At 42.4% G+C, this 22,027-nt stretch overlaps 1 protein-coding gene and 1 long non-coding RNA gene across 4 annotated transcripts in view; both read left to right on the top strand.

The window, feature by feature from the left end:
* Positions 1-6,311: 6,311 nt before the first annotated feature.
* The window catches only part of ROCK2 (Rho associated coiled-coil containing protein kinase 2), a 111,607-nt gene continuing 95,891 nt past the window's right edge, over positions 6,312-22,027 (top strand). For all 3 annotated transcript variants that reach the window (XM_036027665.1, XM_036027663.1, XM_036027664.1), the window contains exon 1: positions 6,312-6,935. In XM_036027665.1, the coding sequence (XP_035883558.1) occupies positions 6,795-6,935 (141 nt within the window). In that variant the 5' untranslated portion in view covers positions 6,312-6,794. The remainder of the gene's footprint in view (positions 6,936-22,027) is intronic.
* On the top strand, positions 18,618-20,862 carry LOC118501027. The gene is made up of 2 exons (XR_004903593.1): positions 18,618-20,466; positions 20,697-20,862. It is a non-coding gene; the product is annotated as an uncharacterized LOC118501027 (long non-coding RNA).

The following is a 22,027-nucleotide window of genomic DNA, read 5'->3' as shown; positions in this document are numbered from 1 at the left end:
CTGAAGTAAAAGGAACAGTGCCCGGAGCCTTGCCAGCTTCTGACAGAGGAGAATGAACCACCTGTCCAATCTGTCGAATGCCGTGTAAGCCTTCTCTTATTTGGTCCCCACAAAAACCCTAAGAGAGAAACCGAAGCTCAGAGAGGTGCGTTAATTTTCCTAAGGCCACACAGCTGGGAAGGCACAGAGTTAGGCTGGATACGAGGTTCCTGGGATGCTTCTGCAAGTGCCCTCATCACAACCATGCACTGCCTGTCCAGAGGTGGGGACCACCCCGACCAGCCTGGGCTTAGACACGCTGTGGGCCCGCCTCCTCTGTGTCTGCCGCACGAAGGCCCGGACTTCACTGGGAGGTCGAGGCAGTGAGTGGAAGAGCACAGGGTGACCCTCGTCATCAAAGGGCTGCTCTGAAGGCCAGGATGTTTCAAGTGACTTCTCATTTTGCAATAAGGCGGGCGGTCATGGAAACGAAGGGTTAGCCCTGTGTTCTAGTGACCGACCACTCTAACTTAGCTTTCTTCTCTGCGCGCTTCGTAAGGTCTGCACGACTTCTGATCACAAACCACCTCTTCACAGATGGTGGACTGTGGGCTACGAAAACGTCTCCCGAACTGGCCTCCTTCAACTTCCCTTTCCCACACTGCTGCTGGGTCCCACGTCTCACCCCTGTCGTGCCTCTGCTGGCTTGGAGGCGCCCACCACGCAGAGCGACAGAATCAGAGGATCCAGTGAGGGTTTTTGAGCAGAGAACACATCCTGGGGCCATTTCCATCCCACTAATGGGGAAAATGAGGCTGCCAGATATGGCATCAAGGCCTTCCGCCAAACCAGCAGGGCCAGAATCAGAGCTGAGCTTTCCAGGGTCCCAGACATTTCCTGGGACCACTCTTTTCAAATGTGTATATGAAGAAGGACACCCCCCCACAAAAAACCCCCACAGAATTATCTTCTGGAGGATCAGGTCCTTCTAGTACATACAGGCTTCCCCAGCTAGGGGAGTGTTCTAGGAACCCATCTGCATCAGTGTTCCAGCTGGTGTTGTTGTGAGAGGCTGCATCCAGTGAACTTTTTGGAAGACTCTTTCAACACGTGTGCCCATTTCATGAAGGGTGATTTATGGGTGCACCTGCCCACACCACTGAGTGTTCAGCAGTTTTGACCAGAAACCGGAAGACCCCCCTCCCTGGCGTCCCACCCTCCTTATACACCTGATCTCGCCCAGAGTGACTCTGTTTTGTTTTGTTTCATTTCCCTGGATGAAAAAAAGTCCTCAAAGAGAAAGGTTTTGCCAATGTGGAAGAAGTGAAACAAACAAAAAACGGCAGAAGCACTAAAAGGCATAAAAATCGATGAGTTTGAAAACTGTTGTGAGCAGTGGAAAAAATGTCTCCATAGGCGTCTTGCATCAGCTAAAGAGTGCTTTGAAAGTGTCTGATGTTTAAACATGTAAGAATAAACACAGTTTTTTATAAGTAAATTCCAGTTTTGGGGTCCTCCCTCACATGTATGTATTTTTTGGAGGGACTTACCATTTACTTCCAAGTAGACTTTTGAGCTGTGACCAGCGCTTTCTCCTCTGAGAACCTTTCGTAGGATCCTGGTGAATAATTTGTCTTGGACGCACCCAGTATCTTTTCATCTGGAGATCTTAAGGAGCCTTAATGACAACCAAGCTTCATTATTTCTGTTGTGCGTATGAGGAAACTGACTCACAGAGGGATACAGCAATTTTCTCATTCATGCTGGGAGTTATTACCAGTACCATGAATGAAACGTAGGATAAAACTCTATTTCATAAACCATTAAACCCTGTACCCTTTATAATAGTGGAGTTTACAAAAATAATGACCCCTTTGAATTGAGGGTTCATGCCTTTATTCTGTTATTAAATCTTGGCTTCTGTGGGACAGAGGCACCTTGCTACATTGCAACACCAGCTTGCGATGTGAAGCAAGATGGGAAAGGCTGTGAGGTGTTTTGGTGATGCCCAGACCATTCAGAGTTCATTATTTTCATTCATTAATTCACGTATTCACTCCATTATCGTGTATCTGAGTCCCTCTGACATCACTGGAAAATGGACATAGTAATAGTACCATTAGCAAAAGGCTGTTTTGAGAAGTCAGGTAATTTCTACAAAGCACATTGCCTAGCACATAGTAAACCCTTGTGCCTAATAATAATTATTATCATTAAACAAGTAATTGCAAGCACCACATGAAAAGACCAAAAAAAAAAAAAAGGTCCATATAGCCGTATTTATGGGTGGAGAGGGTAAGGTTGCATCTAAAGGGTGGGTTAATTCCTGGGGAAGAGGCAGATCGCTCGCATTAAAGTTGGAGCAGAGCAGGGGGGGTCTCAGGCAAACCAGAGAGGGAAGGGAGGGAGCTCTGTTCTTTCAGTCCGGGCTGTGAAGGGCCCGGGTAGCTGGGAAGGCATTGCTGGGTAGTGGGTGTTAACCTGGCACCAGCCACTTAGAAATGGGCTGGGAATGAAGAACTGGAGAAAAGAAACATAGACAAAATTCATATAAAATGGGGTGGAGCTGCTAAGTCTTGCAGATCAAGCTGGTTATGGCGGAATCAAAACCTTATTACACACACACAGGCCCGCCTGTGTACATGCCCTCTGCTCTCCGGGTTTACTCCCCCGAGTACTCTTCCTGAGTGCTGGACAGAGTTTCTTATCCAGGTCCCACCTGTCACACCCGTGCTCAGGACACGTAAGGGACAGTGTTAAAAGGGACCCCAGCAATCTGGGACAGGACCACAGAGCTGCAGCAGGAGCTGCTCTGAAAAGAGAGGGCACAGGGAGACCCTCTTTCTGTGGCTCAACAGGGGATGAGATAAAATTGACATGACGAGGAAACTATTAGGAACTTATCAGGGAACTGCCATTTCCTTCCAGTATTGCAATTTCAGTCCTGACCCAGACATAAAACCTAGAAGATGTAAAGGAAACTATTGGCAGATGTGAATTCATAAAAGGTAACAACAGTGGCTTGACAAAAAAGATCCTGAAAACAAAAGGAAGTGACAAACAACAGACTGGAAGAAAAGAAAATTGCAAATTAGAACACACGTTTTAGCATTATGTTATAAGAAGGAGGGATATCCATAATAAATACAGAGCTCCTACAAATTAGTAAGAAAAATGGAAGTCCAGTGAACAAAAGATATGCACAGGTGATTTCAGAAGGAGTAGAAACAGGAAATGCTCACCTCCAGTAGTAATTAAGGGAATGCAAACTAAAACAAGACACCATTTTGTTTGCCCATCAAGTTGTCAAAAACGGAAAAGATTTATAGTATTTAATATTGGCAAAGATAAAGGGAAATTGGCAGTTTCTTCTTCTGAGTGTGGGAATGTAAACTGCTAGTCTTTCTGAGGATAGTTTGGCAATATCTGTAACTATCTGAGGCGTGCCTCCTCTTCCATACAACAATTTCACTTGTAGGAGTCGATACTATTTAAATGTCCACACGAAGGCAAAAATACAGGAATGCCAACTGTAACCATGTTTGTGACAGTGAGAACATACTAATAATAACTAATATTTACCAAGGGCCAGTATTCACTGAAGCACTTTATAACAAACATTGTAAGGAAACCCAGACACACAGAGCTTGTGTTTGGCGGTGGCAGGATTTTAACCCAGACACTCTGTCTCCAAAGTCTGTCCTTAACTACTATGCTCCCTAATCAAGAGTAAATAAAAGCATGCTTCATCTGTACTACGGGATGTTGTACAGCGGTTAAAAAGAACGAGGTAGATTTCTTTGTACGGACATGGAGATATCTCTAAGACATACCAATCAAGGGGAACAATCAAGTTGCGAAAGACTATATGGTATAATGCCGTATGTGTGGGGAAATGATACATATGGGTATATACAAATACACATGTATGAGAATGAATCAAGGTCTTGAATGATAAGAGAATGTGTGTGGGGAGAATGTGGTGGGGGGAGATATGGGAGAGTAGTTTTTCAAGGTGTGTTCTATAGACTGCTGGTCTGTTCGACCTTTTACAAGAATGCATTGTGTATTACTTTGGTAAAACAAGAATTGTTTTACTGACCAAGAAGGAAATAAAATAAAATAAAAAAGGTTTAACTCGTATCAAGAGATAGTTTTCTTTTCCTCCACGCAGACAATGATGAGGCCTCGGATAAAGATCTTCTACACTATGAGTTTTTCTAGCCTATGTAAATGACCATAGCGAAAGGTGCCCATTACCTGTATCTTGTGGATCACTACTTTTTTTTTTTACATAGAATTTTCATGTCTGGTATTTGTGACTATGGCTTCCTGTTAGGCCACCAAGTTCCATAACACACAGCCAGTCACTGAAAAAATTAGTTTGGAACCTGAGAACCACATGGTGTTCCCTTTGCCTTGCAGATCATGTTCTTCTTAGGAAAAAAGGATCTGTAATCATGGATTATTTCATTCTTTTGCCCCCCATACAGCAGGAGTGTAGGCTCATTCCCTCCTCTTGGTTTGGTCTGTGGAGGTATGAATGAGTCACTCCACATACATTCTGAAGCACTTAACTTTTGACCAGAAGTCAGTGGTATTATCTGACAAGGAAAAGCTCTATTGGATCCTGCAGGGCCTCCTCCTGCCTAAGTCCAAGGGAGGGTGGCTTTAACACAAAACCGAAAATGAGGCTCCTGGAACATTTACTGATTAAAATGTTACTATTACAAGGTCAGGGCTTTAGAACTCAGTTGCCAAATGTGGGCTTATCTCTGACAAGACAGTGAGAATGGTTCTTAAGACATTACTTAATGGGTATCAGATTGTAGCTTTTTTTGGAGTGGCCCATTCAACAGTAGTTTTCAATTATCGAAAATTTAATGTTCTCTTAAGTATCTTTACAGCAAAAACATCCCACTGAAAAACAGCTGTAGTCTCTCTCCTTCTCACAGCTGTTCTCTTTACATAGTTTTAAATAGTGCGTACAAGCTATTTCGTATTTGTTGTTTCATTTAACCTTATTTCCGATACATCTTTTCGTGTGCTTGCCAAAACTTTCATGTGCTTGACATGCATCTTGCACATATGCCAGGATTCTTTCTGTTAATGTGACAGAGCTTGTTTGGATTCCTCCCCAATGGCTGGACAATTGGGTCCATTCCAGGTTTGGGCCATTATGAACATTCTGAATAGTCCTGCTGTAAACATCTTTATACAAGTTCGCCCCCCTCCTTTCCCTCTTTGGATCATTTCCTTAGAAATGTTACTTCCTTAAATGGGTTTACTGGGTCAAGGGGGTTCAATGAACAGTTTTATAGCTCTTGGCACATATTTTTCAGATTGCGCCCTGGGTAGATCTGGCCAATGGCGAGGGGCCAGGAATGTGGAGGAGCGGCCCCCCATAACTGCCCTTCTGCCGCCCCCCAAAAGTCAAGGACCTCGCGAAGGCCTGCGGATGGAAAGCATTTTTCTATCGCTCTCTTGTCTTGTGATTAGGGTTTCAGCCCAGGCTGGGAGAGGATTGTTAGGCAGGCGCAGAAAGGTTTTTGGAATTCCAGGACTCGTGCCCTGGGGCCGGAAGGAGCTCTGCCAGGCCCTCCTGCCCCAGGACTAGGATTCCAACCGCCAGTCCACGTCCAGTTTCCGACTCCCACTGCACAACCCGCGCCCCCCCCCCCCCCCCGGCCTTCCCAGGAAGATCTCCGTGGCCCTGGCAGGCCCCCTGCAAGCTCAGAGCTCTGCAGGCGAGAGCAGCGACTGGCGGTCGCTATTATTTTGGCGCGGGTGATGCAAGACCCGCATAGCTGCGCGCTGACTCAGCCCGGGCCGGGCGGCGGTGGGGGGCGCGGACCCATCCATCCCTCCACCAGCCCCCACTCGCGCCCCCACACAGCGGCCTCGGGACCGGGCGGCAGGGGTGGTCGGGTCCGCCTCGGAGTCCCCGGGTCGCCCGCCGAGGTCCGCTCTGGCGGGAGCCGAGCCGCGGGCGGGTCCCCGCCGCGGGCGCGCTCTCCCCGCCCCTGGCGCGGGGCGCGCGGCGGGCCGAGTCCGGCAGTGACCGCACACACGGCCGTTCACCCTCTGAGAACTCCGAACGGGGAGGAGGCGGGGGCCAGGAGGGAGGGAGGGCTCGGAAAGTAGAAACGCGCAGCAGACTGGAGGAAACGAAAAAAAAAAAGGAGGAAAAGGGGCGACCAGAGGCGGGGGCGAGGCGCGCAGGGGGCGCGCTCCGGGCGGGGCGGGGCGGGGCGTGCGGGGGCGCGCGCCGGGCGGGGCGGGGCGGGGCTGCGGGGGCGCGCCGGCGGCCGCGGCCGAGGGGCTTGTGGGTAGCGGCTGCGCGCGGCGCGGGAGTGTGCGAGGGCAGCGGGCTTGTGGGACTGGGGCGGCCGGCGGAGACCATGGGAGCGGGCCGGCGGCGGCCGTAGTCGCCTGAGCCTGGGCGTCAGCCACCCGAGCCCCGGAGGGCAGGGCGGGCAGGGCCCGGCGGCGGCCGCGGCGCCGCTCCCGCTCTCGGAGTCCTGAGGGAGCGAGCTCGCGGCGGACGAGCGGACCCGGCGGCGGCGGCGGCGGCGGCGGCGCGAATCTGACTGAGGGGCGGGGACGCCGCGCTCCGCTCCCGGCCTCCCGGGCGAGGCCGGCCCCTCGGACAGCCCCGGGCCCGGGACCGGCGCGGAGACCCGAAGCCCGAGCTAGAGGCGGGCGTGGGCCCGGGCGGAACCCCGCCCGGGGCTGGCGGCTCGGGGGCGGCGCTAGGCCCCGAGGCGTCCGGGCCGGCGCGCGGGGAGCCAGAGTGCGGGCCCGGCGGCGGCGGCATGAGCCGGCCCCCGCCGACGGGGAAAATGCCCGGCGCCCCCGAGGAGCAGCCGGGGGACGCGGCGGGCGCGAGCCGCCAGAGGAAGCTGGAGGCGCTGATCCGAGACCCCCGCTCGCCCATCAACGTGGAGAGCTTGCTGGTAAGTGGCCGGCGCCCGGAGCCCTCCCCGCGGGGGCTGCGACCTCCCGTCTCCCCCTCGGCCCGCCTCTCCGCGCCCCCCCACCCGCGGGGGAGGTCTGGCCCCACGCCGCCCTGCTTCCGGCAGCCGGGCCCGGGTCGGCGGCCGAGTTCCCGGCGTGGAGCGCCACCTTTGCTTCCTGCCAAGGACCCCCCGGAGCCGGTGTCAAACCCGGCTGCGCGTTCCTTGGAGCCCCGGGAGGAACCACCCCTTTCCTCCTTCCCGCCTGCCCTCCGGGTCCGGGGGAGGCCGGGCGGAGGGTTCGCCTGCCTTCAGACCCCCCGAGTAGCCAGTGCGGGAGCGTGTCGTGCTGCGAGGGGACCCGGGTCCCAGCGAGGGGCAACCTGGTGCTGCCCCCGATGGGAGTGCCTGCCCACCCGCCGCGGGTGCTGCCCTCCCTCTGTCCCCCGAGTCTGAGGTCTTGGAGCTCTCACCGTTGCCGTGTAGCGCACTTGACTTTCTTGCCTTGAGTTTCCCGAGACCGTCGCGCCAGCGCGAAAGCCCCAGCCTGAGCCCTAGAGCGGAGTGAGCCCTCTTCGTCGGGCCCCGTCCCCGCGACGGCCCTCGAAACGCCAGGCAGCGGCCACGTCGAGTCTGCCCCTCGCTCTCGACGGAGCAAGGACGGTGCTTTTTACAAAGTAGGAAGGCGCTGCGGAGCGTTCGCCGGCTTGTGGCTCCTGTTTGGACGGACGGCCGTGTTTCCCGGACGGCGTGGTCGGCGTGCGGCGGAGATGCGCTCGCGGGACCCGGGGTGTGGGGTTTTGCCCCCCGGGGTGGGGGGCAGGAGAACCAGAAGGAGATGCTCTGGGTCTTAAGGGAGCTCCGGAGGACTGGAGCCCGGGAGGGCGATCCGTGGATTTCTTTCTTTTTCTTTTTTTTTTTTTTTTTGAATATTCTCTCCCGGAACTCATGTTCAGTTCTCCCCGCGGGGAAAACCCTAGTGACCGTCAGAGAAAACCGGCGTCTCCGCCCTTTGCAGCGAGCACCTTTTCTTCGGAAGCAGTCGGCCGACCTTCGAGGTTCTGGAATGGTTCGCGGAGTGACTCAGTGCCGTCGGGCCAAAGGGCAGGGGCCGGCCGCGGCCGCAGAGGCACCTCGCGGTGTGCGGAGGCTCTAGCGTGCTGTGCCCTGTCCCATTTGCACGCGCGTGTGGCGTGGCGTGTTTCCACGTGAGCGTGGCTCTCTGCACATCTGCGCTGGGGGTGGGATTGGTCTACCTGAAGGGCGTAGCTTCTCCCAGGCCGGAGCTAGACTCTGGGCTTCCCTCCCAGCATTTTCACTGTGGCATTTTGCTAGCAAAACTTTGACCCAAGGCCAGAAAGTTCAGTTAAAAATAGTGCAGTATTCATCAGGTTCGTATTCAGTCCCAGATAGAAATTTTTCAGACTTGCATCTCGGGTCTTTACTGATGTTACTCATAATCATTAGGATTACGCTGAGCTTGAACCTAAGCCATTTGCACGTGTGGTATACATTCTCTTTTATCGTTTTTTAAATTTTAATTTATTGATTTGTAGGGAGAGACATAAACACCGATTTGTTGTTCCACTTTATTTCTGGTTTGATTCTTGCATGTGCCCTGACCAGGGATAGAACCCACAACCTTGGGGTGTCCGGATGCTTCTCTGACCCACTGAGCTCCCTGGCCAGAGCCTTACATTCTGTTTTATTAAAGTGTTTTCTAAGTTAAAATAAAGGCTATTTTAAAAAATGAAACATTGTGCATGCTCAGTACACAATTCAGTCCATTCATTTGTTGACCAGTAATCTCTGTATATATAGCCACACACTGTGCACTTTTGTTGAGGTGACACATTACTGGCGTGACAGTTGACATCAGATTTTGTCATTGCTGTTTTTAGTTGTTTAAATACAGGGTGGGGCACAAGTAGGTTTATAGTTGTTTGTATGGAAAATAATACAATAATTAATAAATAATAATACAAGAATAAACTGTGTTTCCTGTACTCACAACTTTAAACCTACTTTTGCCCCACCCTGTATATAGTCTCCTCACATAGAGATAATCACTGTTTGAGTTCATATTTTAGTATGTATATGTCTGAAAAAAGTATTTAAAAAACATAAAATTACATGGTACATGTGCTTTGTCATTTTTTAAACTTAATGAAAGAAACTTTTATGTAGTCAAATTGCTTGGTCTTCTCATTGAAGAGTGATTCCTGGCTTAGATGTCATGTCTAGGACATTCTCCATGACCAAGAATGTGGTATCATATACCTGAATTTTCATTTAGTGCTATAATGGTTTTACTGATTTAAAAAATTTATTAATAGAGGAGGACAGAGTGTGAGAGAAGCATCGATTTGTTGCTCCACTTGCTGAAGCATTTATTGGTTGATTCTTGTCTGTGCCCTGACCGGGATCAAACCTGCGATCTTGGGCCCTTGTCAGGACTGGCCTCTAACCAGCTGACCTACTGGCCAGGGCTTAGAATGGTTTTATTTTTAATGTTATTTTTATTCCATTTGGAATTCTGAGGGAAAGTATGAGGTAGGGGTACAAGAATTTTATCAGAAGATTTGACTAAATATTAGAGTTCCCAAAACATTAGTTGGGAGCTTCTGTTTATGGCTCTGTATTCTGGTCATAAAACCTCCTGTCTGGGGAGTGGTGCTTGGGGGAGAGGGACAGGAATGGTTATGGGTTTGGTCTCCATCTGGACCTCTTGAGTTTCTCCATGGCAACAATACTCTATAACTATACTTAAAATCCTGTTTTGTGCTAATATTAAAAGTATATGTGAGCTGTCAGTGAGAAGGTTTACTGGTGAAAAGAATGCGAATGACTCAGAACGATTTTATTATAGCTTCTGGGAAAAAACACAAAACAACTTTCTGTTGGTAGGTTAGCTTATGTGAAGCTTAATCTTTAAACCGGTGTGAAATCATGGTGGCATTCAGGCTCTACTAAAACTGTCTCTTCTCGTTTTACTCTTGATTGGAGTCATTCTCCCATCTGTACTTTATTTTTTCCCTCCCTGTAAAGTATGATTAAATTATGCAGTTGGTTGTCCCACGTGATCCTCACTTACCTCTCGGAAGCCGTTTGAGTCACAGTGGTTAGCATTTCCCTTCATGTGTGTATTTGTGTGACAGAGGAAACACTGAGGTTTGTTTTTGGTCAGCGTTGATAATCTTTTGCGGAATGTTTCTATGTCCAAGAATGATTATATAGTTCATTGATTCATTTTGGTAACGTATGGGTTGTTTGTTCAGATATCTAAAGTGCTTTACAATTTTTTTTTTGTTATAATTGGTCACTTGGTATTCAATGCCTAATTACCTTTGTTATTTTAAAGAGATTATAGACTTGGAACTAATTTCTAACGGATTATTATTGGGGTTGTTTTTTAGGCCATAGAAATGAATCGCAGAGCCTCCTCTAGCAATCCTTTATTTAGATAGAAAGAGAGCAGAGCAGGTTGACTTTAGCTTAATTATCTGGATGATTGTGATGAGGAATGCTTCACCTACTAAGTGTTGTCTAGTTATATACATCTTGGTTTTTTAGTTTATTTGATGGACCAAGTACAGGCTCTTTTGGGAGATGGGTCTTTTTTGTCTTCCAATTGTTGTGTCCTGTAAATATTTGTTGAATGAACAGTTCTTTTTTAAGTAAAAGGAGTTATTTGTAGAAATATACCCCTGCTTGAAGAGATATTAAAGTAGTTCCCAAGTAAACATTTTGATCTATGTTCCTGACACTTATGTCTTATCTACCTATAGGAAGGGAGGTAAGTGAACATTTGTATGTGCAGAGAGGATAGGTTTGGGTGGTGGAATTAATTGGCGGTCAGGTAGGAAAAATTAATTGTAATTTGGATATCTTCTGGACTGTGCTGAAACAGTTTGTCTTGGAAAGGATTTAAGCTAATTTTATTCAGTGTTTTAGGTGAAGTCAAGACATCTCATGTGGAGGGCTGAACAGCTTTATCGTTTATCGTGTGTCATCTGTTCCCCCTCCCCTCTAACTTTTCTTCTGGTTAAACATCCAGTTCCTTCTTATATACCTTGGTGATGTCGCAATGCCTGTGTTGAAACCATACTTAATGAGTGAGGGCAGATGAAATGGTGGGTTCACAGGGTGAATTTTTTTTTTGAAAATCAGCACCTGAGAGACATGCTTACTGATTTTAGAGAGTGGGGAAGGCAGGGAGAAAGAGAGGAAGAGAAATATCGACTGGTTGCCTTTCCTACATGCCCCAAGCAAGGACTGACCCCGAAACCTAGGTATGTACCCTGGACTGGAAATCAACCCAATATCTTTAGGTTTGTAGGATGAAACCAACCAACTGAGCCACATCAGCCAGGGCACAGGGTTGAATTCTTTAAAATAGTGTATTGGCTGTTATGAATAATAAGGCAATATTTGTTAACAAGAGTAAAACCAAAATCAAAGGGCATGAGAGATTTTGATCAGAAACCAAGAATTGTTATAAGTCACTATGAATGACTGTTTTGAAAAATTTTCAGGTCTTATCAAGCATACTGATTTATTTAGCTTTAAAATACAGGGTGGGCAAAAGGAGGTTTACAATTGTGAGTTTTTGAAACAGTTTTTTCTTGTATTATTATTTGTTAATTATTGCATTGTTAATACAACTATAAACCTCCTTTGTCCACCCCTGTATTTACTGTTTGTAGTAATCTGTTTCTTTTTCTAATAAACTGAAATTCTTCATTTTCCTTGTTCTCTTTGCATCTTATTTAAAACAGTTATATAAGGGAATTTAGAGTTAAGGTAGCTTTCCTTTACATTTCCTAGTGGTGTTCAGTAGCAAACAAAGGAGAGCCATACACAATGTCTTCCCTGCAGTAATTCCTTGATAATTGTTGGTTGAAAAATAAATGTAGCCTGAGGATGTACAATTGACAAGGCATGTTTCACTCTCTTATTTGTGCTTACAATTAGCTCTGGAATAAAAGTCTAGCATTTGAGAGCAGTCAGCAGGGTTTTTTAACATAGGTATCATTGTTTACTAGCTTTGCTAGTTCTTTTTATTGAGGTGTAGTATACATACTGTAAAATTTACCCATTGTGGGTAATACACTGATTTTTAATAGCTATAAAGTTATCAACCATCACAATCCATTTTCATTAATCACCCCCAAATTCTCTTGAGCATGTTTGCAGTCAGTCCTTGCTTCCAGCCGCAGCCAACCAATGATCTGTTTTCTGTCTCTATACATTTTTCTTTTCTGGAAATTCTGTATAAGTAGAATCATACAATATACAGTTGTTTTCTCTGGCTGCTTTTACCTTGCACAATATTTTGAGGTTCATCTATGCTGTAGCCTGTGTCAATATTTTGTTTTTAATTGCTGAAGTATATTCCATTGTATAGATATACCACATTTTGTTTAGAATTCACCATATGTGTGGACATATGTTTTTATTTCTCTTGCTAGATTTCAAGGAGTGGGATTGTTGGGTCATTTGGTGAGCTTATGTTTAACTTTTAAGAAACTGACAATTGTTCTCCAAAGTAGCTGCACTGTTTTATGAGGGTTCCAGTTTTTGCACATCCTTAGGGAACACTCTTGGCTGCCTTCTGACTGTAGTCATTGCAGTGTATTTTACTAATGACAAATGATGCTGAGCACTGTTTCACGTGCTTGTTAACTCTGCTTGTTCTTTTGATTTTTACTGAGTTACCATGCGTATGATCTGGTGAAGGGAGTTTCATTTTGTATACCACCGGCTAATGCCAATGTTTAAAACAATAGAATATATAAATAATACAGATGGGAGACCTTTGTAGGTAGAATTATCCTACTAGCTAGAATCTCCACTTTGAAGGCCTAGTTATTACTAAGCCTTCCCCTACCCCCCGCCCCCCAACCTTGCTATCATACCTGTTGCTTCCAGGTGATGAATAAGCCTTGTTGAACTGTGTGGAGTCTACCCTGTAGACCCTGATAATGGCAGTCTTTACTAGTTGGGGTATTCCTAAGCTACAGATCAAGTTGAAGTACTTCCGACTTAAATGTACGTCCTTTGAGTGTTTCTTCATTTATGTGCTCATCTTTCCTTTCTGAGCATGTTGAATAGGCTTCTGAACTTATTTCTGTCCATCTTAATCCAACATTTGTCTCTATACTTTCCTGTTCTACATAAAGATCAGGAAACAATTGTTATTATTAATTTTTTAACTTGGTTCCTATGAGGGTGGTTTCCAGAGGGTGTTTTAAACACTATATATTACACTTGGCTTTTGGCTTATACTTTGAGTACCCATCTGAATTTAACCTCCAGATACAGTTGTTGCCTCCTCTTGTTCACAGTTGGCATTAGATACTGATTTTTGGAATTCAGTTATGTGCGAAGTGTTGGACTTTAACCAAGGAGCAGTGTTCTTTTCAAATGTAGAAGTACCTGTCTTGTGCATTGTGTATCAATTCTACCCTACTGTTTTGCCTTGTATTTCAGCATGGTTCTTTTTTAAAACATTAACAAATTTTTCTTCAGCTATTTTTTAAAAATTCTTTATTCTATTTCAGTTGTCCCAATTTTTCCCCCTTTGCCCTCCTCTGTCCTGCCCATCCCCCTGCTCCCACAGTCCATCCCCACATCGTTGTCCATGCCCGTGGGTCATTCATACATGTTCTTTGACTGTTCCCTGCCTCTTCTTTCTACCATTGTCCCCTCCCACCTTTCCTCTGGCAGGTAGCCGTCAGTCTGTTCCCTGTTTCCATGTTTCTGGTTCCGTTTTGCTAGTTAGTTTATTTTGTTGATTAGGTTTCTCTTACAAGTGAGATCATATGGTATTTGTCTTTCACCAACCGGCTTATTTCACTTAGCGTAATAGTCTCCAGTTCCTTCCTTGCTGTCACAAAGGGTAGGGATCCTCCCTCCCTCTGTCCCTCCCTTCCTCCTTCCCTTCCTTCTTTCCTTCTTTCTCTTTCTTCTGCATAGTATTCCATTGTGTGCCTATACCACAGTTTTTAAATCCATTCATCTACTGATGGGCACTTAGGCTGTTTCCAAGGGGGTTCATAAGTTTTTTTGAATTGGTGTTTCAGGATTCTTAAGGTATAGTCCCAGCAGTGGGAATTGCTATCAAAGGCATGGTTATTGCAATTGAAGTTTCTCCTTTAGCTTTAGATTATTGTAAATTTTTTTGAGTTTTTATTAAAGGTAATCACATATGGGACATTTATGCAGTGAAGGAAATTTTAGGAGAAGTTCTTTACAATTTAAGATGCCTACATATATTAAAGAAGAATTAAAAACATTTTTGGTTATAGTGATATTTATTTTTCTAAAAGGAAAGAGCACTAAGCACAGTTGTCATGAACTTTGAGGCCTGCAATATTTAGTGAAATGTATTTTTGTACATTTGAAACCCTTGAGGAAATATTTCAAGTATTAGATGTCTAAATATTAGTATGACTTTGAAAACTGTTCACCACTTTGGAATAACATTATTATGGATTTAGCTTTGTGGCACTTTGGACTTTTATACATTTGAATATTTTTATTGTGTTACATAGTGAATTAAGTTCAAGTTGAAGTTGAATGGTTAAAAATGGTATTGTGTTATGGTTGACTAGTTTGCCTTTGTAGAAAGAGTCAAGATTAAAAAATTTTTTCTTTTTGAACCATTAGATTTCATCAGGTGCTAACAGATCATACAATCAGAATCTATGGGTATTAGTATAGATCAGGGGAAAACACATAAAATGATAATTTTCTTTTTTTTTCTTTCTTTAAAAATATTTTGTATTTTTTAAAAGATTTTATTTATTTATTTTTAGAGAGGGGAGGGAGGGAGGGAGACAGACAGACAGACAGACAGACAGACATCAGTGTGCGGTTGCTGGGGGTTATGGCCTGCAACCCAGGCATGTACCCTGGCTGGGAATCGAACCTGTGACACTTTGGTTTGCAGCCCGAGCTCAGTCCACTGAGCTATGCCAGCCAGGGCCAAATGATAATTTTCTTTCAAGGAAATGAGATACCAAGACAGAAACTGGGAAAAGAGATAATGCAAAATATAAAGTTAGTGTCAATAATAATATTGCAGTAATTCTAGATTTAGAAACATTTGTTTGAATATTCAGAGTTGCTTTTAAATATCTAAAAGAGGAACCTTGAATTTTTTAATTTGTTTCCTTAATGATTATATTTTGTCCAAATAGAATCACTGAAATTAATGTAATAAACCAGGTAATAATGAACATTTCTCTGAGCTTTAGATGTATGCTATGATCCTATATTGCATTCAGTGGGAAACAATTTTTTTTGTCTTGCATTCAAAAAAGGTAATCTCAAAGGAGCTTTATTTTAATGAATGCATTTTAAAAATTTCCCTACTGGATTGAAATAAACAGAAGACTGTGTGTGTGTTTAGGAGTTGAAAAATTTAACTTAATACCAGTATAGTTTACAGCCTGGCTTTTTTTAAATTAAGATTTTTCTAATCTGTATCTTCCTAATCCTGTAGTTTAGGCAGTGATTTCCAGACCCTCATATATACATAGGTCTCAACTGGGACCTTCAGAAATGTGAAAGACTGGCTCTCACCCCCAGACATTCTAACATAATTGCTCTGTGGTGTGACCTGGGGATCAGGAGTTCTTTAAGTCCCATGGTGATTCTCAAGTGCAGGAAAATGTGGGAACCACTGAGCTGAGGGGTGCAATATTGTAATTCAAAGACTGGCAGAGGGGCCATAGGGTCCCAAATGTATCTGAGGAAAGGTGAACACTTGGGTGTTTTTTTTTTGTTTTTTTCTTCCTTTATTTTTGTGGCTCACTGAGGCTTGGATGAAGCCAGAAAGTCAGAATTATCTGATGGAAGCCAGAATCACAGCTAGGATGCTTGATGGAAATAGTGTCAGATCTAATGATGTACATGATGTGTAGGGGCCAGGAATTTGCACTTAAACAAGCATCTCAAGTGATTCTTATGCAGGTAATCCTCAGGTCAGAGGTTGAGAAACAGTCGGTGTTGTTTCTTGTACTGACTGAGAAACCAGAAACAGATACTGGTTGAAATCTCTTTGGCATACAGATTTGTATGTGTGGAAAAGGTTGGCACATGGAGAGATGCAAGCTTTTCTGAAATGTCAAGGGTCATTACATTATATATCTCCTTTTAGAGAAGATATTCCATAGGAATCAGACTAGGACTCTTTTTCTTATTTTAGAAGGAAATTTAATTTGCTAAGCTTTTCTGAAGGGAGAGAATCAGACAAGACATATCAAATAGAAATAAAAATACTTTTTTATTGTGGTAAAATATAATACAAAATTTCAATATAGAAACGTTATTACATCTTATCCTTTCGCGAGAAATATAGGCTATAGAGAACTATTGGCCTAGAAATACATAATTTTGATGTTTCATATTTAATAAATGGTTATAGAAAAATGTTGATTGTTTAATTGACAGTTGATTTAATTTAGAAACGTATTGTCTTTCAGAGCATAGCACCTACAACACCATGGTATATTTATATTTGTGACTATACCTGCATTTTAAAAAATAATACAGTCATTCAAAAATTATTTTGTGGTCTCTTTAAAAGCAAGCCAAAAATGTAAAATACTCAAAATCCTTACATTAAACTATTTTGAAATTTTCTTTTCTTTCAAGCCAGGGCTAAAATTTTATTTTCAACGCAGCCCTTAAGTTATTGTTTACACTAAGTAATCATCTTATTAACATGTTACTGTTTAGATTTTTTAACATGCACATTCTTTGCAATTATTTTTTTTCACATCATTTAAAATTAAGAGATGACCAGACCTGGCCAGAGTGGCTCAGTCGGTTGGCTCATTGTCCCATGGCCCAAGGGTTGCAGGTTCAGTTTCTGGTCAGGGCACATACCTGGGTTGTGGGTTTAATTTCCTGTCCATTTTAATTTTGTTTTTTAAGGGTTGTGTACATATTTCAGAAATTTGAAAATTAAAACTTACATTTATTGACTCTTATGATAGTTAACAGCAGTTTTAATTTTTGTCTTTTTTAGTATTTGAAATACCAACTCACTTTTTGTAGATTTTATTTATCTTGTGGCTAATAAAATTCCACATACTTGTGGCCAAGGCACAATTAATTAACATTTATGATACAAAGTATCTTTAAAGCAGTAAAGATTTGTGATGGTTCATCTTTTTAAATTATTGCTGAATAGAAAAGTAACTACAAATGTGACTATAAATGTGAAACAGATTTGAAACTGGGTGGCTCTTCTTTCAATGACTTAATAAACTTCTGCACTTATCTTTAGAAGCCTGTTACATGTAGTAACATTTCATTGGAAGTGCTTTTCTCATTTAGAAACATTTTACAATTTGGTGATTAGAATCCCTATTCCATAGTACTTCAGTGTACAAGCATTGTACCAGCATTTCTAAATATTTGACAAAATGGAATTTAATTTGATTCTTCATGATTTGTTATGGCATGTCCATGCTAAAAAATTCTAAGGCATTATTTCTAACTGTAGCTTAAAAGGAATATATTATTCATGATTGCAGCTCTTAAAATTAGAGTATGAATATGTTCTGGTAATGTTATATTTAGGCTAAAGAAGAATTTAATCACAAAAGAAAGATGATATACTATAAAAGAATGACAAAACTCACTGAAAGAATTTTGCTGATAGTTCTAAAAAACAATTTCTTCTGCAAGCATGTATTTTTGTAAAAAGGAGGAAGCTGTAATACTACAAATTGAAGATATTACTGAAAACAGATTTTTTTTCAATATTTGAGACATTTCCATAATAGGAGAACAACGGATGATACAAATGAAACTAGATTTAGAATTGATAAAAGGAAAGTAGGTGAACCAAGCATCACCGGTTTGATTCCCAGTCAGGGCACATGCCTGGGTTGCAGGCCATATTCCCAGTATGGGGTGTGCCAGAGGCAGCCACACATTGATGTTTCACTCCCTCTCTTTCTCCCTCCCTCCTCCATCTCTCTAAAATAAATAAATAAAAAAATTTTTTTTAAAGGAAACTAGTGCTCAACTGGCTTATCAGTTTTTTTAGAGGAAAGTTGTAACATAAAACACTGAATACATTTTTAAGAAGTTAATTACCAGTTTTCTTTTTTTTGAGGGAGTTAGAAAGAGGGAACTGAAAGTCAGAATAGAATGGCCCTGGCCAAGTAGCTCAGGTGGTTAGACCGTCGCCCCAGTATGTCAAGGTAGTGGGTTCCATCCCAGTCAGGGCACATACAAGTGTCAGCCAGCGAATGCATCAATATGTGGAACAGCAAACTTGATGCTTCTCTCGGTGTCTGCTGGTCTATCCCCCTTCCTCTTTTACTCTAAAATCAATGAAAAAAATAAAATAAGTCAAAATGGATCCTGTTTAACCTGCATTATTAACATGAAAATACAAGTTAATTTTTTAAAATAATTTTTCGGGGGTCTAGGAAGTAAAGATGGGTAAAAATGAAAAGAAGTGACTTGATTATTTTTAATTGTATTTTTAGTAGAGAGACAGAGTAGCCCTGGCTGGTGTGGCTCAGTGGATTGAGTGCCAGCTAATGAACCAAAGGGTCACTGGTTCAATTCCCAGTCAGAGCACATGCCTGGGTTGCGGGACAGGTCCCCAGCTGGGGATGCACAAGGCAACCACACATTGATGTTTTCCCCCCTTTCTTCCCCCCTCTCTCAAAATAAATAAATAAATGTTAAAAAAATAAAAGACAGAATAGTATAATGGATAGAACACTGGCTTTGAGGTCAGAAGACCTAAGACTTGTATTAATTAATTAGATGTTTTATTATCTTCTTGATTGCAAGTAATATTTTACAAGACTATATCTGTCTGCCTCAAGATGTGGATTTAAATCCAGCGAGGAACTAAACTATATTCGCTGTTGTTTTGTAAACTGCACAGAGCTTCAGCTTTTTTACACACTGTGGAACTATTTGTGAAACAGCACATGTTGTATATGCCTGTCAGTGTCTTTGAAAGGGCATCTGTCTGCATGCAGAGTCAATTTCCTGGTGTTAACCTGTTGCTCCCCTCCCCCCCCCACCGCCACCAAGAGGTGGCACATTACTTGACACATACTAGGTTCTCTAAAGTATAAAATAATTGGCATTTTATTTTTTAATTCACTGAGCATAATTAGCTGCATTGGGTGAATATTTGTTTATATTTATTTTTTGGATTATTCTACTACATATCAAATGTCACATTTTCCCAGCTAAAGTTTATTTTGCTTTTTGAGTAGTTATGATTTTGAACTATCAAGAGTCTGGTGTTCATATGTAATATAAAATTTAAGCAATTTTGATATATAAATATAAAGAAAAGTTACAGAATTATTAAACCTTTGCATTATTCACTTGCAAAAATGTTAATCATGCTTCACATAAGGTTTGAAGGAGAATTTGGGTTGTACCAACAATTCTTACCTTTGGCTGAAACAAGCAACTTTTGTCCTACATTTACTAAAAAAGGTCCATTTTGGAACAACTATGAAGAATAGTTTGGAATATGCAAACTGCATATGCTGTGCTGTCTTACCTGTGATACAAATTTTGGTCCTTAGGCATACCAGGATAATTATAATTTTATCATGTAGAAAAAATGTATACAAGTAGCCTAATAGTACATGATGTGACCGTTTTACATTGGTGGCGATTGTAATCAGTAACTGTTTTGTTTTCTTGGATCATGTCATTTCAAAGCTGATTTAAGAGTTTAGAATTTGGTAACAGAGTTGGGTCTTAAGTCTACTGCTAACCATTTAACAACCCCATGGAATTAGAATTTATAGGCTAGGAAAAACTGGATTAGTATCCAGGCATAATTAAAATGAACATGCGGAGAATCCTACTGGTAGCCACTGTTATGGTGATAAATTATATATTTTCCTGTTGTGGCATTTATGAATTAGGAAATGAATTTTATCTACTTTTTAAAGAAATTTATTTCAGTGGTTTTTCTTAGAATGGAGACTTCAGCATGAACTACTTTATCTGTTGTGGTTTGTCAGTGTTTAGGTGCCTATCTTTTTGTCTCTTTCAATAAAAGGGGCTGGGAAGGGTTTTGGAAGGCCCTCAGGATCTGGAGAGAGTATCAGGACCAAGTCTTGGTGGGATTTATGGCTTGCAGATGGTGGGATTTGGAGGATAGAAGCTTCTTCAGAGATGTGAAGAGGAAGTAAGCAGGGCCAGGGATAGAGGCAAACATCCATTTACTGGTAACTGAATCTACCATGTATTTTTATATTCTTCGATTTTGTGTCTACCTGGAATGATTCCTCTCCTCCTCTACTTTGTCAGCTTACAAAAAAATAAAACAAATTTCTTTTTTTTTGAATTACAAAAGTAATTCATGTCTATTTAAAGAAATTAAAAATATGGAAGTGTATATTCTGAGATAACTACTTTTTAACATGTTAGTATATCACTTTCCCTTTTTCTGTGCATATAACAACAAAATGTTACATCCATTTTCATTGCATATAAAAAACACACTAATACTTGTAGGGTTTTTTTTTTTTTAAGATTTTATTTATTTATTTTTAGAGAGGGAAGGGAGGGAGGGAGGGAGGGAGAGAGAGAGAGAGAGAGAGAGAGGGAGACAGAGAGAAACATCAATGTGCGGTTGCTGGGGGTTATGGCCTGCAACCCAGGAATGTACCCTGGCTGGGAATCGAACCTGGGACACTTTGGTTCCCAGCCCGCGCTCAATCCACTGAGCTACGCCAGCCAGGGCAGGGTTTTTTGTTTTTTTTTTTAATACCAAAATGCACTATACCATACCTGTTGTTCTGTATTTGCTTTTTAAATTTATTTTGGAGGTTTTCCAGTGAGAATTTATTATTTATCTAGTTGTTTTTAAGGGCTGTGGAGTATTCCACTATCTGGATTTGCCATAATTTATTTTACTATAAAAATATGGATAGATACTCAGTTTTTCTTCTGTTACAAACATTGCTGCATCAAACATCATTTTAAATATTTTTGTGCACATATATGAATATTTTGTAGATTTCTAGAAATGGAATTGTTAAAGTATGTGTAAATTTAAAATTCCATAATAATCTCAATTTGCATTTTTAAAAGACTAGCAAATAGAACTCTCCCAATAGTGATGAGATACATATACTTCATTTAGCTTTTTACATTATTTGCCAATCTGTTAGGTGAAAAAAAGCTAGTATATCCCTTTGTTTTTATATACATTTTAATATTTGATTACCAGTGAGATTGAGCACCTATTATTAATCATTCCTGGGTTTTAATTCTCTAAGATCTACCTTAAACTTATTTTCTCTTTGAGGTCTTCTGTAACTCCTCTTTCCCTCAACCCTAGGCAGTGACGACTTCTTTGCTCATACACTACTGTAGGTCTCTTATAAACAATTAGTTTTTTCATTTAAAGATTTTATTTATTTTTGGAGAGAGGGGGAGGGAGAAAGAGAGGGAGGATCTTTTGGTTGCTTCCTGCACACACCCTGACCCGGGACCAAACTCTGGGATGACGCAAAGCCACACTGGTCAGGCTCTTACAACCAACTATAATCATATTGTGTTATGATTTGTATACCACATTAGGAGGTCCTAGGGTTGTGAACACACATTCATTTTTTTTAACTTTTATATCTCAGTTTATTGGCAATATGGGCACTAAAACCTCCTAGTTTTTAGGATAATGGGGCATAGTACTTTAAGTATAATTTCTTTTTCTTTCAGTTCTATTGAGATATAATGGACATACAGCATTGTATAAGTTTAAGGTGCACAGCAATGAATTGACTTACATCTATTGCAAAATGATGACCACAGTAAGTTCACTTAGTATCCATCATCTCGTGTAGTTATGTGGTAGTCATTTTTATATCTCTTATTTACTGGTATCTAGCACAGAGCCTGCAGCGCCCAGTATGGGTTTAGGGAGCTTTACCAAATGGTTAGTCTGATTTCCAGCTGGGCGTTCACATGCAAGGTTTGTTCCCTTCTCCTTTTGGTGGGGACAGGGAGGGTTGGCTCTTAACTTAATGGCAATAGTTCTAGTTCAGCCCTTTCATTTTACAAATGAATGAAGT

Source organism: Phyllostomus discolor, chromosome 6 (assembly GCF_004126475.2).
Source record: "Phyllostomus discolor isolate MPI-MPIP mPhyDis1 chromosome 6, mPhyDis1.pri.v3, whole genome shotgun sequence".
Lineage (NCBI taxonomy): Eukaryota > Metazoa > Chordata > Mammalia > Chiroptera > Phyllostomidae > Phyllostomus > Phyllostomus discolor.
The sequence above is the reverse complement of the archived record's forward strand: the minus strand, read 5'-3'. Positions and strand labels throughout refer to the sequence as shown.